General features: G+C 46.9%; 1 protein-coding gene across 1 annotated transcript; it reads right to left on the bottom strand.

Moving 5' to 3' along the window:
- Positions 1-498: 498 nt before the first annotated feature.
- VPS18 (VPS18 core subunit of CORVET and HOPS complexes) lies at positions 499-12,325 on the bottom strand. Its single transcript, XM_056851317.1, has 5 exons — positions 12,235-12,325; positions 8,717-8,858; positions 5,739-5,830; positions 3,261-5,131; positions 499-1,245 (listed from the first exon to the last, which is right to left on the bottom strand). The coding sequence occupies exons 1-5, from the start codon at positions 12,323-12,325 to the stop codon at positions 517-519; spliced, it is 2,925 nt and encodes a 974-aa protein (XP_056707295.1). The 3' UTR covers positions 499-516.
- Positions 12,326-14,138: the final 1,813 nt, after the last annotated feature.

Here is a 14,138-nt window from a genome sequence, read left to right as displayed (position 1 = left end):
TCAGGAACAAGATCTTGTGCACAATTTCTCCCTTTAATGTTTCAGGAACAGAAAATGGACTCCATTTCATTACAAAAGGATAACAAAAGAAGTTTCACATTTGAAAAAAATAAAGGGGGTGAACTAGGCATTCCCACCATTGCCAAATTCTGTATAGAAATATGGGAAATGGTTCACAAACCACTGTTTCCATTTCTCTCTCAGTGAAGCAAAATCCCATTCAGCATTTGCATTGGGGAACTTGCTAAACAAATCCCACATATAAAGCAGGTAGGGTATCTTTCACAGCTGCAATACATTGGCTGGAAGCCAATGTACCCTAGCAACCAGGACCATCATTGACTCTCCACTCTGCAGAGCCAATGTGATGCTTTACAAATATCGAGAATTATGTAATACTTTATTCAAACCTGGAGAGAAGTCAATTGCTTTAAGACACCTAAAGTTCAGCCACCGATATTCATGCTTTACAGGCAGCTTCATGTAAAGTGTCTCATAAGCAGAGACACATTGACCCTACAGCCAACTCTGCATCTCCGATTCATATCTCTGTGGATCAATGAAAGGCTTGTCAATTGATCGGATCATTAGCTCTCCACAGTACACACATTCAGCTGCCACAATATCATCAATGTCAGCTTTCATCTGTTCCCGGGTTGGCTGCCCCTTTCCTTGGCCAGACATGTCCGTGTCCTTAGGGCGATGGTGGGATTTGGAAGGTTGGCCTGTGGCCGAAAGCTTCTTCTGAAGGTCCTCCAGTTTAGCCTGCTTATAGGCAGGCAAATTTGGATAAACCTCCTGGAGAAGACAATCGTAATGGAACATGTGGCCACAGAGAAAGAGATAAAAGGGGCGGTTTAAAAGTGGAAAGTCACAAGCTGCACATTTTTCCTGAGACTCCACAGACCCATATTTATTTCTCATCTCCTGAATGTCTTCCCTAATCCTCTTGGCACTCTGCGTTGCTTCCTCCATCTCTGTCTTCAGCTCTTCTATGTGCTTGTTGTAGGCCTCTAGAGAACTGCAAATGGCTTCCTTGAAGTGGTCAATAGTGACAAAGTCTGGGAAGAATGGCAGAACATCTTCTATCTTCAACAGGTTGCAGCTGGAAAGGCAGGCCATGGCCTTCTTAACATCCTTTTCTTCCTGGACCACATGCCGAGCAATTTTCAGCCACAGCTTCTTCCGCAGCTCTTCATCTTCTTCAGGGAGATCCGCACAGGACTTTGCCATATCTACGTCCACCTAAAACAAGAACACAACAAATAAAAAGTTAATGGTTTCTCCCATGTCTGCCACAAAATATACAGCCAGAGAAGGAGAATCAATGCTAAGAGCTAACAGATATGACAGCATCAGAATATTGATATAGGAACCAGATGTCGTTCATCAAACCCAATACCGGGTATCACTTGAAGTATTTAGGGATCATTTTGAATAGTCAACAATCCAGAGATATGTCAAGATACAGCTATTCAAGCAGGGTTACATATCTAAGTGGCTTTCACATGCCACTTCCTTTTACACCTTGTTACATTTTCTTTGCTTCTCCCATACCACTGCAAAAGACCAGCTTCATATACCCCTTTCAGGAGATGGAAAAAATAAGCTTTATAAAAGCCCCAGAATCCTTTAATTCATTCCATAGCAACTCTCAGCTGGGTGACATTCATCGTTCAAGGCCCAATCATCCCCCGTCCTTCACCAGGTAACAGAAGATTAAAAAATAAGGCCAAGATTGATGGTGAAAATAGGTAAAAATATATTTTATTAATCAGATTAAAATTCCCTACACATTTCACCCAAGAGGCTTCTTCAGGGGAATCTGTTAGTCTTGCAGTAGTTTTTCAAAGAAGAGTGTAAGTTATACTCTGTGAAAGTTATATACTGTTTTCTCCCTACTGGGGACTCAAAGCCACTTATCACATCATTCTCCCGGCCTCTGTATTATCCTCACAACCAGCACACTGCGAAGTAGGTTAGGGTGTGAGAGAGTGACAGGCCCAAGGTCACCCAGCAAGTTTCCATGGCAGTGTGAATTCAAGCTACGTTGTCCCATATCATAGTCTGGCACTCTAACGTCCATGTCCTGACAACTATCATTACTCAGTTCCCAGTCCCTGCACTCCTCCACTTGTCCAGCGAGGCATAGTGGTTAAGAGCGGTGGACTCTAATCTGAAGAAATGGATTTGATTCCCCACTCCTCCACATGAAGCCTGCTGGGTGACCTTGGGCCTGTCACAATTCTCTCAGAACCCTCTCAGCTTCATCTACCTCACAAAGTGTCTGTGGTGGGGACGGGAAGGGAAGGTGATTATAAGCTGCTTTGAGACTCCTCAAAGATAGAGAAAAGCAGGATATAAAAACCAACGATTCTTCATCGTCTTCTTCTATGTCACTCACACACCAGGCAAATACCAGTGAAGCTCTTTCCAATTCACAATGCAAGGGTCACCCAGATAAATATACTGGTAGACAATGGCAGATCAACAAAAGGAACTGACCTTCATGCAACGCATAATTCACTTCCACAGTGGCTGCTAATTCAAACAACTTCCAAAGCTACTAGACAAATTCGTGGAAGAAGGGTCATCGATGGCTATTAGTCAAGACAGGTAAATGGAACCTGCACGAACAGAGGCAGTTTACATCTGGGATGCTGGGATGGCCAACAGCGGCTAACTACTGCCTTCATGCCCTGCTTGTGACGTTCTCAGAGGCAACTTGCAGCCAGTGTCGAAATGAATACTAGACTAGATGGACTGTGATGCAATTCAGTAAGGAAATTCTTACGTTAACAGACCTTTGCTTTCCAGACAATTAGTAAGGCAGCAGGCTTCCCCAGCTTAACCTCCATTTTTTATATGCATCATAACCTCTCCTGCCCCTCCTTAAGAAAGCTTTTAAGCAGGGGCAGGCGGGCCTTTTAACAAACCAGGAAAATCCCTGGTGGGCCACCACCCTGGAGAGCTGCTGGCCACCAGGAGCAAGTGAAGCCTTGTTGCTTCTGGCAGAGCTGCAGGGGTCACTTGGCTAATGCCCAGTCAGTGGCGATGAGGGGCATCGGCTCATCCACTGCCTCTTTTCTGCCACTGATCAGATGCAAGCTGAGAAGCAATGGGAGAGCCAACACCCACTGCCGCTCAGGCTGGCTCATTCCCGGGCCAATTTAATGTCCCGGTCCACCTCCGCTCTTAGCCCTCGAACTTTCAAGAATGTAACTTCACGAGGCACACTGTTCTTGTAACGGCATGCCTACCTGCAAAGCTAGATCCACAGCCTCCTCATACATCTCCATGACTTTGTACACATGGACACAAGCCTGGTGGTGGCCATGTTCCGCACAGAGCCGAAGCGCATACTTCAGGTCGCAGTGGATCTTGTCCGAGTAGGATCCTGCATTCTCCAGATAGACCAGCAGTGATTTAGGGTCACACACAGCGTAGAGCGACAACAGGTAGTTGTGAATGGCCTGGTGAGTTTCCTTCAGCTCATACACGCAGAACTCCAGGTACCGAATGGCTTCGCTGATCTGCTTCGTGCTGCCGCTCTGACTGTAGTTGACAAGGGCAGGGATGAGGTTCCTCGCATCCAGCTGCTTGCCCATTTCAATCCAAGCGTCCACCACCATCTTGGGGATGTGCTGGATCAATACAGGAGAGAACTTGTAAAAAAGGGATTCGTCCTTGATTTTGGACAAGACTTTCAGGGCCGCGCTGTAGTTGTCATGCTGGCAGTGGTGGGCTATCACTCGCTCGTAGTCGTGCATGAGGACAGCAAAGTGCACCATATTTTCAGTGTCCCCATGGCTGGCTAACAGCTCGTGAATGGTTGCCCGGTTGTTGAACAGGCACTCTTTATTTTTGGGGCTGCCCAGAAAGCTGCGGAAATTGTCCCGAGCCTTGATGTAGAGGCTCTGTTTTGAAGGATCCCCTTCCAGCATTCCCAGGTGATTCAAATAGAGTTCTGTTAGCCAGATGGTCAGCAGGGTGGTCTGAGTCTTTTCAGAGGGCTTCAAGCTAGCCAACTTCTTAAGGAGAAACTCCATCAATGCTTCTTCCTGCTTGGCTTCAATAAATTTAAGGGCAATCTCCTCGAAATAATTTTGGGTCAAAGCATAACACTTAGCACTGTCGAGGTACCTCTTGTTCTGGAAGCAGTGTTCTGCCTCTTTTGCCAGGACGATATCCAGACATTCGGGACGGTCCTTGCAATACTCTTTGGCCAAATCAAATTTGTTAATGTTCATGTACATCTTCCACACATCTCGGGACTCTCGCTGTACATTGTACCGAAACACCACCTTTTCTGTGTGAATCCAGATTTGTCCGTATGAAGGATCTTTGATCATACGTATTAATGACCCAAACTTGTCCAGGAACACATCCTGGAAGACAACTTGCCCATTCAGAGTGCAGACTGCCTTCACTTGGTCAGGAAACAGCAGCAAGAAATGGAACTGGGTGAGCACTATGGAGATGGGCTTGTTGACCATAACATCAACATCAGAAGGATATTCCCAGACTTGCTCGTCACTCAGAATAGAGTCGGGACGTCCATAGTCCAGCGATCCATACAGGACACCATTTCCCATCATCCAAGCAAAAGCATTTGGAGAAGAGCGAAGCTTTGGAGTGTAGAACGCTATCTCGGTGTAGCCAAAGCTGGCCGGAAACTCACGGAAACCGGGTAGATGATTAGAAGGCATGCTAAATAGAGCTCCAAAGCCTGGCTGATCAGCCCCTTCTGGAATCTTACCAACAAACTGGAAGAGTCTCTTACGAGTGGTGGCAATGATAAAACATTTTCCATCGATTCCTCGTTCTATCTCTAGACAGCACAACGGGGCGGGCCCTGCCTCCTCCTCCAAGTTGTAAATGAAGCGGAAGTACTGGTCAGGGGTAGTGCCAAAGAGTCCGCCCTCGCTGATAGAAATCTCAGCCTCGTATATATGACCTTGGGATGTTCCCACCAAAATCGGGCCTGTGTTGGTCTCCGAGCCCAAGAACTTGTTCCAACCCACACTTTCGATCAAGTGACCTTTCCACCGAGACAGGGGCCGCACCTTCTGAGCATTTCGGTTCAAATAGAGGCATTCACTGGTATTCAGGGAAATAACAAGGTGAGAGCCTGCAAAGGAAAAGCAACAGAAATGGGAAATAATTAACAGAGGATCATAAGGACCTCTCACTAGGCACAGCCTCTGAAGTTAAAGAATGTTTTAGGTATGCTCTGAAATTAAGATCTGATATACCTACTGAAATATATAAATCCACATATTGTCTTGACTGCCACCATGTATTTGTTACCCCCTAATTTTTGACAGGACCAAAGCCATTACAAATAAATGTGGTGATAGCTAAGGGACCTTCAGGTGACAGTTTTACAACCTTTTTGTGTTTACATCCAAAATATGATGCTCAAGATAATACATATTATCTGTGTATTATCAGATAATACATATGATGCTCACAAATAATACATACATCTAATTCTATTTGGAGTTTTGATTTTTTTTGTCTTAGTTATCTTACGTTAGATGCCATATTAGGGTAGCATAATAATGGCTTTAAAGGTTATTTGCTAATGTTACTCTCCTACAGAGTATAAACAACAGTAGTCATTTCTGTAGCTATGCCATTCTTGCTAATAAATCCACTTGGAGAAAGGCAGGAAAAATGCACGTCAAACACAATAGCTCTGAGACATTTACTGAATGTCAAAGAGCTCACCTCACCTGTGTGGTCCAGAAATAGCTTGTAAACTTTGACTTCATCTTTTCGCCCAAGCTCTACCTGGTTAGGCTCATCTGCTTTGGCCAGGTCAAGCCTATTAGAAGGGGCAGAATACAAATGACTTAACAGTAAGAGATACCAAGTGGATCCGTAGAAACTTTGCCACTAGAAAGGAGAGAATTGGTTTATTTACTCGGTTTATGTCCTGCCTTTCCTCTCAATGAGGCTCCAAAGCAGCTTAACACATTCTCACCTTCTCAATTTTATCCTCACAACAAACCTATCAGGTAGGTTGAGTTGGGGACGGGCCATGATTCAGTGGTAGAGCATCTGCTTGGCACGCAGAAGGTCCCAGGTTCAATCCCTGGCATGTTCAGTTAAAAGGATCATATAGTAGGTGATGTGAAAGACCTTTGCCTGGAGAGCTGCTGCCAGTCTGACTAGACAATACTGACCCTGATGGATCAATGGTCTGATTCAGTATAAGGCAGTTTCATGTGTTCATGTGACTAGCCCAGGGTCAGCTGGGTCTCCCAGATTCTAGTCCAACATTCTAACCACTATACCATGCTGGCTCTTGTTTTTATGATGAATACACATTTTTGGGGGGAAATTTTATCTTGCTTTTTGTTATTGTGTATTTATTCATGTGTCTCAAAAATAGCAGTCATAGGCATTCACAAATCATGAAACTGAGAACAGCAAACTTGTTGTAACACACACACAACATTCAGCACAGAACTGAGCTTTCTGAAAATTTTACCTTGAACACAAGTTTGCATTCTACAGAAAAACTACACAAGTCAAATTCAACAGTCAATTTTGCAGTATGCAGATATAAAAATAGTCTTGGATCACTGGGAACACTCAGGATTTTTTATGCACTTTGTTTTGTGGCCACATTACAACTGCTCATGGAACACATCCCATCTTTCTGGAAGCTGTGGTCACTTGGATTGCCATGACTGACTATCCAATAATTGGGAGAGAACACCTGGCCAGCACTTTGCTTGTCCATAAGCATGAGCACCTTGGTAGGCAGCCTGCAAAGTATGCTGCTTTGATACCATGCTTTACAGTCAATTTGGAGTGGAGCATTTTTTTATTTTTTTTAAAGTAATTCTGGTCTGGTGTCATCCATACTGTCAATGTCATGTTTAAAGAATGGCTTAATATCCATGTTGCAATTCCAACTCACCATGGAAAACTTGTCTTCAGACAAGTTGGCAAATCATTTTTGCTTTGCTATTCTATTCTTTGCAGGCACAGGATAGAAGTATTTGAGACAAATGAAGACATAATTTTGCTGTGAGAATTAGATGCACCCGGACCTAATCTAGGGTTATATGCTTGCCCCAATGAATTAAACAGTGGCTCTCCAGGGTCATTTCAGGTTCAAAATAGGGCACAGGGGGAGGCTTTGACCGCCCCATCCCCCGCACACACACACTGTGGTCCTGACCAGAACTGGGTCCTCATATGCCTACTCACAAAACGCCCAGCACCTCATCTAGTTTTGCCCATACTGAACCGACCTAAATAGATTTTCTTCAGCAATTTAAGACCTTGATTTGTTTTGACCAATCAACCAACAATTTCTTAACTTTTCCCTCAAAACACATACATTTTACATTACCGTATATACCCGTGTATAAGCCGACCCGCGTATAAGGCTTATACGCGAGTATATACGGTAACTCAGTTTGGAATGAAATGCATTATTCATGTTGGTGATGGGAATCTTTCTGAGCTATTGATTAAACTTCCTTACAAAATTCTTACAGGACTCCAACCACTGACTATCCAGCATCTCAGTTCTGCACTGTGGCATCACTTTGTTTATGTGCTGGATCCAAACTCATTGCTGGGAAGATGCAATATGTTTTCTGAACAAGGAATTGACCACAGCCAGCGTGGTGTAGTGGTTAGGAGCGGTGGACTCTAATCTGGTGAACCGGGCTGGTTTCCCCACTCCTCCATATGAAGCCAGCCGCGTGACCTTGGGCCAGTCACAGCTCTCTCCGAACTCTCTCAGCCCCACCTACCTCACAAGATGTTTGTTATGGGGAGAGGAAGGGAAGGAGATTGTAAACTGGTTTGATTCTCCTTAAAAGGTAGAGGAAATCGGCATATAAAAACCAACTCTTCTTCTTCAGATAACAATAACCCAAAGCATGCAAGTATGTGTCAGGGTTGCTTCTGCCACACAGTCCCCATATGAGCCGCTGGCTTCATGACATTTAGTATTCTGATGAGAGGGGGGTTTGATGAAGTTTTACTCCAATGGTAACATCCGCTCCCAAGACCAATCTGGGGGCAGAGCAGATAACAAAGAGAGGGCCAAGGATACTCCTGCAACACAGTTCTTTGGACACACTGATAAATGAGTAAAGTTATCACAACAAGAGGCCAGCAATTGATAAGACCTGAAACCCACACTAGAAACACATCATGGACTGTGATAGATCAAGATGGGTAGCCATGTTAGCCAGTCACTAGCAGTAGAAAAGAGTAGGAGCCCAGTAGTACCTTAAAATTCAACAAAATTTCTGGTAGGGTATGAATTCTTCAGATACAGCTAGAATGTGACTGTGTTTGCTACATGACATTGGTGAAACATGTAACAGATTGCCATGGCTCACTTCCATGAAGTTTTTAATCTGAAGTTATAATTTTCGGGTGTTCTAGAAAAAGTCGTCACTGACATTTTATTTCAAATAAATCATTTGCTGTAATGCTGGATTGGGGCGGGGGGGGGAAGAGCTGTCATCACACTCTAAAGTTCACTTCCCTCACCACAAATTTAGAACAAGGCACAAAAGATGAGACTCAACACTGCATCCAAGCATCATTGACTATAACACATTTTCTGAGATGATTAGGTATCTATCCAGTTTACACACACCTCATTATGGATCGAGTTTACTAATCTGGAACAGTAATAAAAGGAATGGGATAATAAATGATTTGTTCAAGTTACCTAAAAATGATGTCCTTCCCAAGACTCATACATAGCTGGTTAGAGGAGACCACCAGGCTGTTAATCTTTTCTGGAGGGGTGAAGTCAATCCTCTGTTTGTTAAAAATGTGAGTCTCTTTTTCCAGCCGAGCATTCACATAACCTTAAAGAAAATGAAAACTACAAGTTAAACAAAAAAACTAAACAGCAATAGCATACCGTATATACCCTTGTATAAGCCGACCCGCGTATAAGCTGAGGTGCCTAATTTCTCCCCAAAAATGGGGAAAAATTAGGCACCCGCGTATAAGCCGAGGGTCGGCTTATAACCCCTCCCCCCCCCCCGCAGGCTTACCTTCTGGGCTCCCGGCAGCAAGCGGAGCGGGCCCGGCGGCGGTGCGGCCCGACGGGGGCCGGGGCAGCCTTCCTGCAGCCGCAGGAGGCCGCCCCAGGCCGCTCCCGGCGGCAGGAAGCGGCGGCGCGGCCCGGAGGGGGCCGAGGCAGCCTCCCTGCAGCTGCAGGAGGCTGCTCCCGGCGGCAGGAAGCGGCGGCACGGCCCGACGGGGGCCGGGGCAGCCTCCCTGCAGCTGCAGGAGGCCGCCCCAGGCTGCTCCCAGCGGCGCGGCCCGGGGCAGCCTCCCTGCAGCTGCAGGAGGCCGCCCCAGGAGGCAGGAAGTGGCGGTGTGGCCGGCGGCGGCAAGTTCCCCCCTCCCTCCCCCTCTACTGTATTGACCCGCGTATAAGCCGAGGCCGGCTTTTTCAGCCCTTTTTTTGGGCTGAAAAACTCGGCTTATACGCGAGTATATACAGTATAATGTTGAAAGAAAAACCACTGGAATCAAAAAGCAGAAGTTCCATGCAAAAGTGGGACAAAATGGCACAGAAAGGCTGTTGCATTTATATCCTGCAGGTCAGCTCTCAGAAACATCTCATTGGCAGCAACTGGATCCTGGACTCAGCAATTCTCATATTAATTTGTGCTCCACAGTACAGATTGCTGAATGCAGCAACTTTCCTTTTGCTCCAAAGAAACTGGAGAGAAACCTTAATTTATTTCTCCAACCTACCACGTTTCACCAGTTTGGTGTTTATACATTTTCTAGTCAGAAGCCAGATGCTCAATAAACCCGAAGACATGAAAAATATAAGGGAAACGAACAGCACATGAATAATCATGTGGCTGAGTTTGCTACATACATAGAAACAGAAGCAGCTGAACACAGATGCTCTCACGTATTAAGGATCTCAGAGTGCGATCCTATGCAGAGTTACTCCAGTCCTAATCAACAGGCTTTCAGTGGAGTAACTGTGTAGGATTGCACTGTCATATGCAGCTCTCTAGTGACAGGAGCAATCTTGGGGACTAACTAGACAGGATGTGGAAAATCTGAGACTGGTTCTCCTATAGATTTGCTTAATCTAAAGCAAAAAACAAGCAAAAATATAGTTGGGGCAGTAGTGCTTGAGGGGAGGATTGTTTAACCTTTTCCCTTACACTGTTTTGCTGATCTAAAGCACCCCTCCCCCAGCCCCTATTAGCTTTGTGAGGGCAAACAAAGACAGGTATAGAGACTGTGCTTGTCTTTTCCTGAGCAGGCCTATAGTTTGAAGGAGGAGGCGATTTAAATCAGGGAAAGAGGTCACACGTCCACTCCCCAAGTGCCACTGAAACAACTACATTGAGTTTGCTCTAGTCCAGGGGTGGGGAACCTCAGGCCCGGGGGCCGTATGCGGCCCCCGAGGACATTTTTTGTGGCCCTCGGGAGCTCCGGGGCCCTGCTGCAGAGGCAGGGTGCAGGGCGGCCCTCCCAGAGGGTGTTCCTGGCACCATGGCTTACAGCGGCGCTGCAGTGCCCTTTGGACCTCCTCTCGCCGACTGTCGGCTGTTGAGCAGCGAGAGGGAGGGGGAAAGAGGCTGGCAGCTCCCGGCGGCAGAGCATGCATGCAGGAGCCGATCAGGCTTCAGGGGGGCCCTTTTGTGGACTCTGGGGAGGAGAGGGCATGGAGACTGGGGCCCGGTCGTGCGGGGCTCTGTGCGCCTCCGGGTGTGTGTGTGTGTGTGTGTGTGTGGGCAGGGGAGGCTGGGGCCCAGTCGCGCGGGGCCAGCAGGGGTGTGTGTGTGTGGGGGGAAGGCTTTTCTCTCTTTTCTTCCTCTTTTTCTGTCACTCTTTCTCCTTTCTCTCCCTCTTTTTCTGTCTCTTTCTTTGTCTCCCTTCGTCCTTTTCTTTCTTTCTCCCTCTCTCTCCATTTCTTTCTCCCTTTCTCTCCCTTTCTCCCTCCCTCCCTTTTCCTCTTTCTCTGTTTTCCTTCCTCCCTTGCTGATCAATTGTGGACTGTGCCCCTCTGGCACCTTGTTTGCTCGGGCCCACTGCTGGCTGCCCTTCCGCCTGGGAGGGGGGAGTGGGGGCACCCTGCAGGCCTTCTCTGTGTGGCCTCCCATGGGGTTGCCAACCTCCAGGTGGTGGCTGGAAACCTGGCAACCCTAGCCTCTTCCCCCCCCCCACCGGGAGATCTACACCTGGTATGGGCCCTGAATGATGTCATAAATGTGCAAATGGCCCTTGGCAGGAAAAAGGTTCCCCAACCCTGCTCTAGTCTACAGGAACACCAGCCAAACAAACCCTGCGTGAAAGCGGTCTCCTGCTTTACACTAGTCTGGCCTCCCTAAATATACTCTAGTTCTAGTACATTCACTGGGAGTTCAATCACTGGGTTTTAGGCAATATTTTCCCAAGAGTGCAGCACACCAGTGAAAAAAAGCAAAAACATATGTACAAATAAGAACAGCATATATTTTTGCAACACCTAAATTGTAGTAGATTACTGGTGTTATTGTACATATAAACAGTCTTCTGAAGCCCATATGCAGAACATATCATAAGGGAAACTGGGCCCTTTCCCAAGTTAATCAATATCAGATCCACTGCAAGTTGAGAAGGGTAGGGTGACATCAGAGGGATTTCTACCAGTGTCCCTGAGAAAATGTTCACTTGCAAGTGTAGTTGGAAGACCTGACACAAAATTCTTATTCCACAGAGGCACAGGAAACTAACCTATTAAAAATGGGGCATCCTCAAACAAAAAACTAGCTGGAGCCTGGTGATATTATTCTGAAATGCAATCAGGATTGCTCATTAACTACCACCGCATGTCAAATAATCAGCAGCTCAAGGATGTATCTCAGAAAGAGATTCGGTTCTGGTAGCGGGTGGGTTTTCTTCTGTAATACTTTCAATTCCAGATGAACTACTGTAAAAACTAATCTAATGTATATCTGAATGAAGTTTGATTGGAATGAAAAAAGCGCACCCAGAACGCGGGGGGCACCAAAACAAACATCCCCCTAGATATTAAAACCTGGCTTTTCCGCTACAGACACATCAGCGTTTTGCAAGCCCCTGGTGACCATTCCACGATCAAAATAAAAGGCGAACAAGGAGACTTCGTGCCTCGGGCCGCGCTCAGGCCCGTCGGACAGGGAGGGCGCGGCGAGCGAACGCGACAGGCTCGGCCGGACCGGAAGCCCCCTCCGCCCCTACCGGTGTGCGGGATGCCCAGGCTGCTGCGGGTCTGCTGCGAAGAGGCCGAGTGAGAGATGGAGTCTTGGTAGTCGTCCAGAATGGAAGCCATGGCCTCCTCTCCGCAGGGCCCCGGCCTCGCTCCTCCGGCGGCGAGCCCCTCCTCGTCCGCTCGCTCCGCCGGCACTCAGCTGACCCCCGGAAGAGATCCCCGCGAGCCGCGGCTGACCGCCGGGCGGCGCTTCCTGCTTCCGGGTCGGACCCTCGACCATAGAGCTCGGCGGTTGGTTAGGGAGCGGCTTTGCAACGACCGGCCTAGTGAAGCTGGATTCCCACGGCGTGTTTTTAGGAGGCGAAAAATCAGTTTTTTAACACCACCAGCGCTCCCCAGAAGGGCTGTGTTTGCCACTGCACGGACGTCTCGTTCTGAATGGGGGGGGGGGGAGTGCACTATTTCCAAAGTGCGTCCATAGTGCAGTTAGGGTTGCCAACCTCCAGGTACCAACTGGCGATCTCCTGCTATTACAACTGATCTCTGTACGCTGGAGGAAACGGCCGCTTTGGCAATTGGACTCTATGGCATTGAAATCCCTCCCCTCCCCAAACCCCACCCTCCTCTGGCTCTGCCCCAGAAATCTCCAGGTATTTTCCAACCCAGAGCTGGCAACCCTAAGCGCAGTCCTAGGCAGAGTTGTGTGTGTGTAAAGTGTCGTCAAGTCGCAGCCGACTTATGGCGACCCCTTTTGGGGGTTTTCATGTTAAGAGACTAACAGAGGTGGTTTGCCGGTGCCTTCCTCTGCACAGCAACCCTGGTATTCCTTGGTGGTCTCCCATCCAAGTACTAAGCAGGGCTGACCCTGCTTAGCTTCTGAGATCTGACGAGATCAGGCTAGCCTGGGCCATCCAGGTCAGGGCAAGGCAGAGTTACACCCTTCTAAATCCATTGACTACAGCACTGTCAAAGGCTGTGTTTAGGCTGCATTGTAAACCTGTAGCCCGGAAAATCACGGCAGTGATGTAAGAAAGTAGGCAACGTTTGCAGGATAGGGTGGCCAACCTCCAGGGGGTAGCTGGAAATCTCCCGGAATTCAGACTGGTGTCCAGGCTGCAGAGATCAGTTCTCCTGGGGAAAAGGGTTGTTTGGGACTCTTTGAGGCTCTGCCCTCCCCAACCTTCAGGAATTTCCCAACCTGGAGCTGGCAACCCTGTTGCAGGGGGCCAGAAAGATCTTGGCTAGAAATGCACATGATTTTGAATAGCAAAGTCCCCAGTTAGAAATTTTAAATTAGAATAGCAAGTTCTTCAGGAGGGCATTTTTATAAAAACAACAGGGTCAAAGTTAATTTCTGTAGTTTTCATTGCCTTGTTCTTCACACAGTTTCTCTTGTAATCATATTTGATTTCATTGTTGTATGTAGTATACTGTTTTAATGCTCTACTCTAATTTTGTAATCCCTTTTTCCTTTATTATTATTATAGTGCTTTGATTGCATTGTTTTAAATTAGGTAACCTACCTTGAGTCTTGGTGAGAAAGGCAGACTATAAATGAAGTAAAATAAATAAATCCCCAATGACTGCATAGTATTGCGCTGTAATATTTCCAGAAGGCCATCTGTGTTAGGCTGTTGTTCCTTGAAGATTGCCAGGCATTTGGTCCAGCATAAATGTTTGCAGATGAGAGACCACTTTGTCAGACGATGTGTGGTGGGACCTCACATGGTAGATATTTATTTATTGGGTTATGAAGAACAGCAGGATCACAGGGCTATGAAAGGCAGGACAAACAGAATGAAATGTAATTATGTAAAATGTGATCAAGAAAAGTACAGGGACATTCACAATAGCAATAGCTGGCAATCTCCTTAGTTTTGCTAAACAAGTTAACACCTGTAATAGCTAAGGAGTCTCAGGTTTGACTCAGTAA

The sequence above is a fragment of the Euleptes europaea genome, chromosome 6 (assembly GCF_029931775.1).
Source record: "Euleptes europaea isolate rEulEur1 chromosome 6, rEulEur1.hap1, whole genome shotgun sequence".
Lineage (NCBI taxonomy): Eukaryota > Metazoa > Chordata > Lepidosauria > Squamata > Sphaerodactylidae > Euleptes > Euleptes europaea.
The sequence above is the reverse complement of the archived record's forward strand: the minus strand, read 5'-3'. Positions and strand labels throughout refer to the sequence as shown.

What these genes read in the sequence shown, in the direction of transcription:
- VPS18 (XM_056851317.1), bottom strand. Translation starts at nt 12,325, where the DNA reads ATGGCTTCCATTCTGGACGACTACCAAGACTCCATCTCTCACTCGGCC. An exon ending in CCTGGGCATCCCGCACACCG is followed by an intron (nt 8,859 to 12,234) that starts GTAGGGGCGGAG and finishes ATTTTCTTTAAG; the next exon opens with GTTATGTGAATGCTCGGCTG. An exon ending in CTGTGGATCTAGCTTTGCAG is followed by an intron (nt 1,246 to 3,260) that starts GTAGGCATGCCG and finishes TTCTTGTTTTAG; the next exon opens with GTGGACGTAGATATGGCAAA.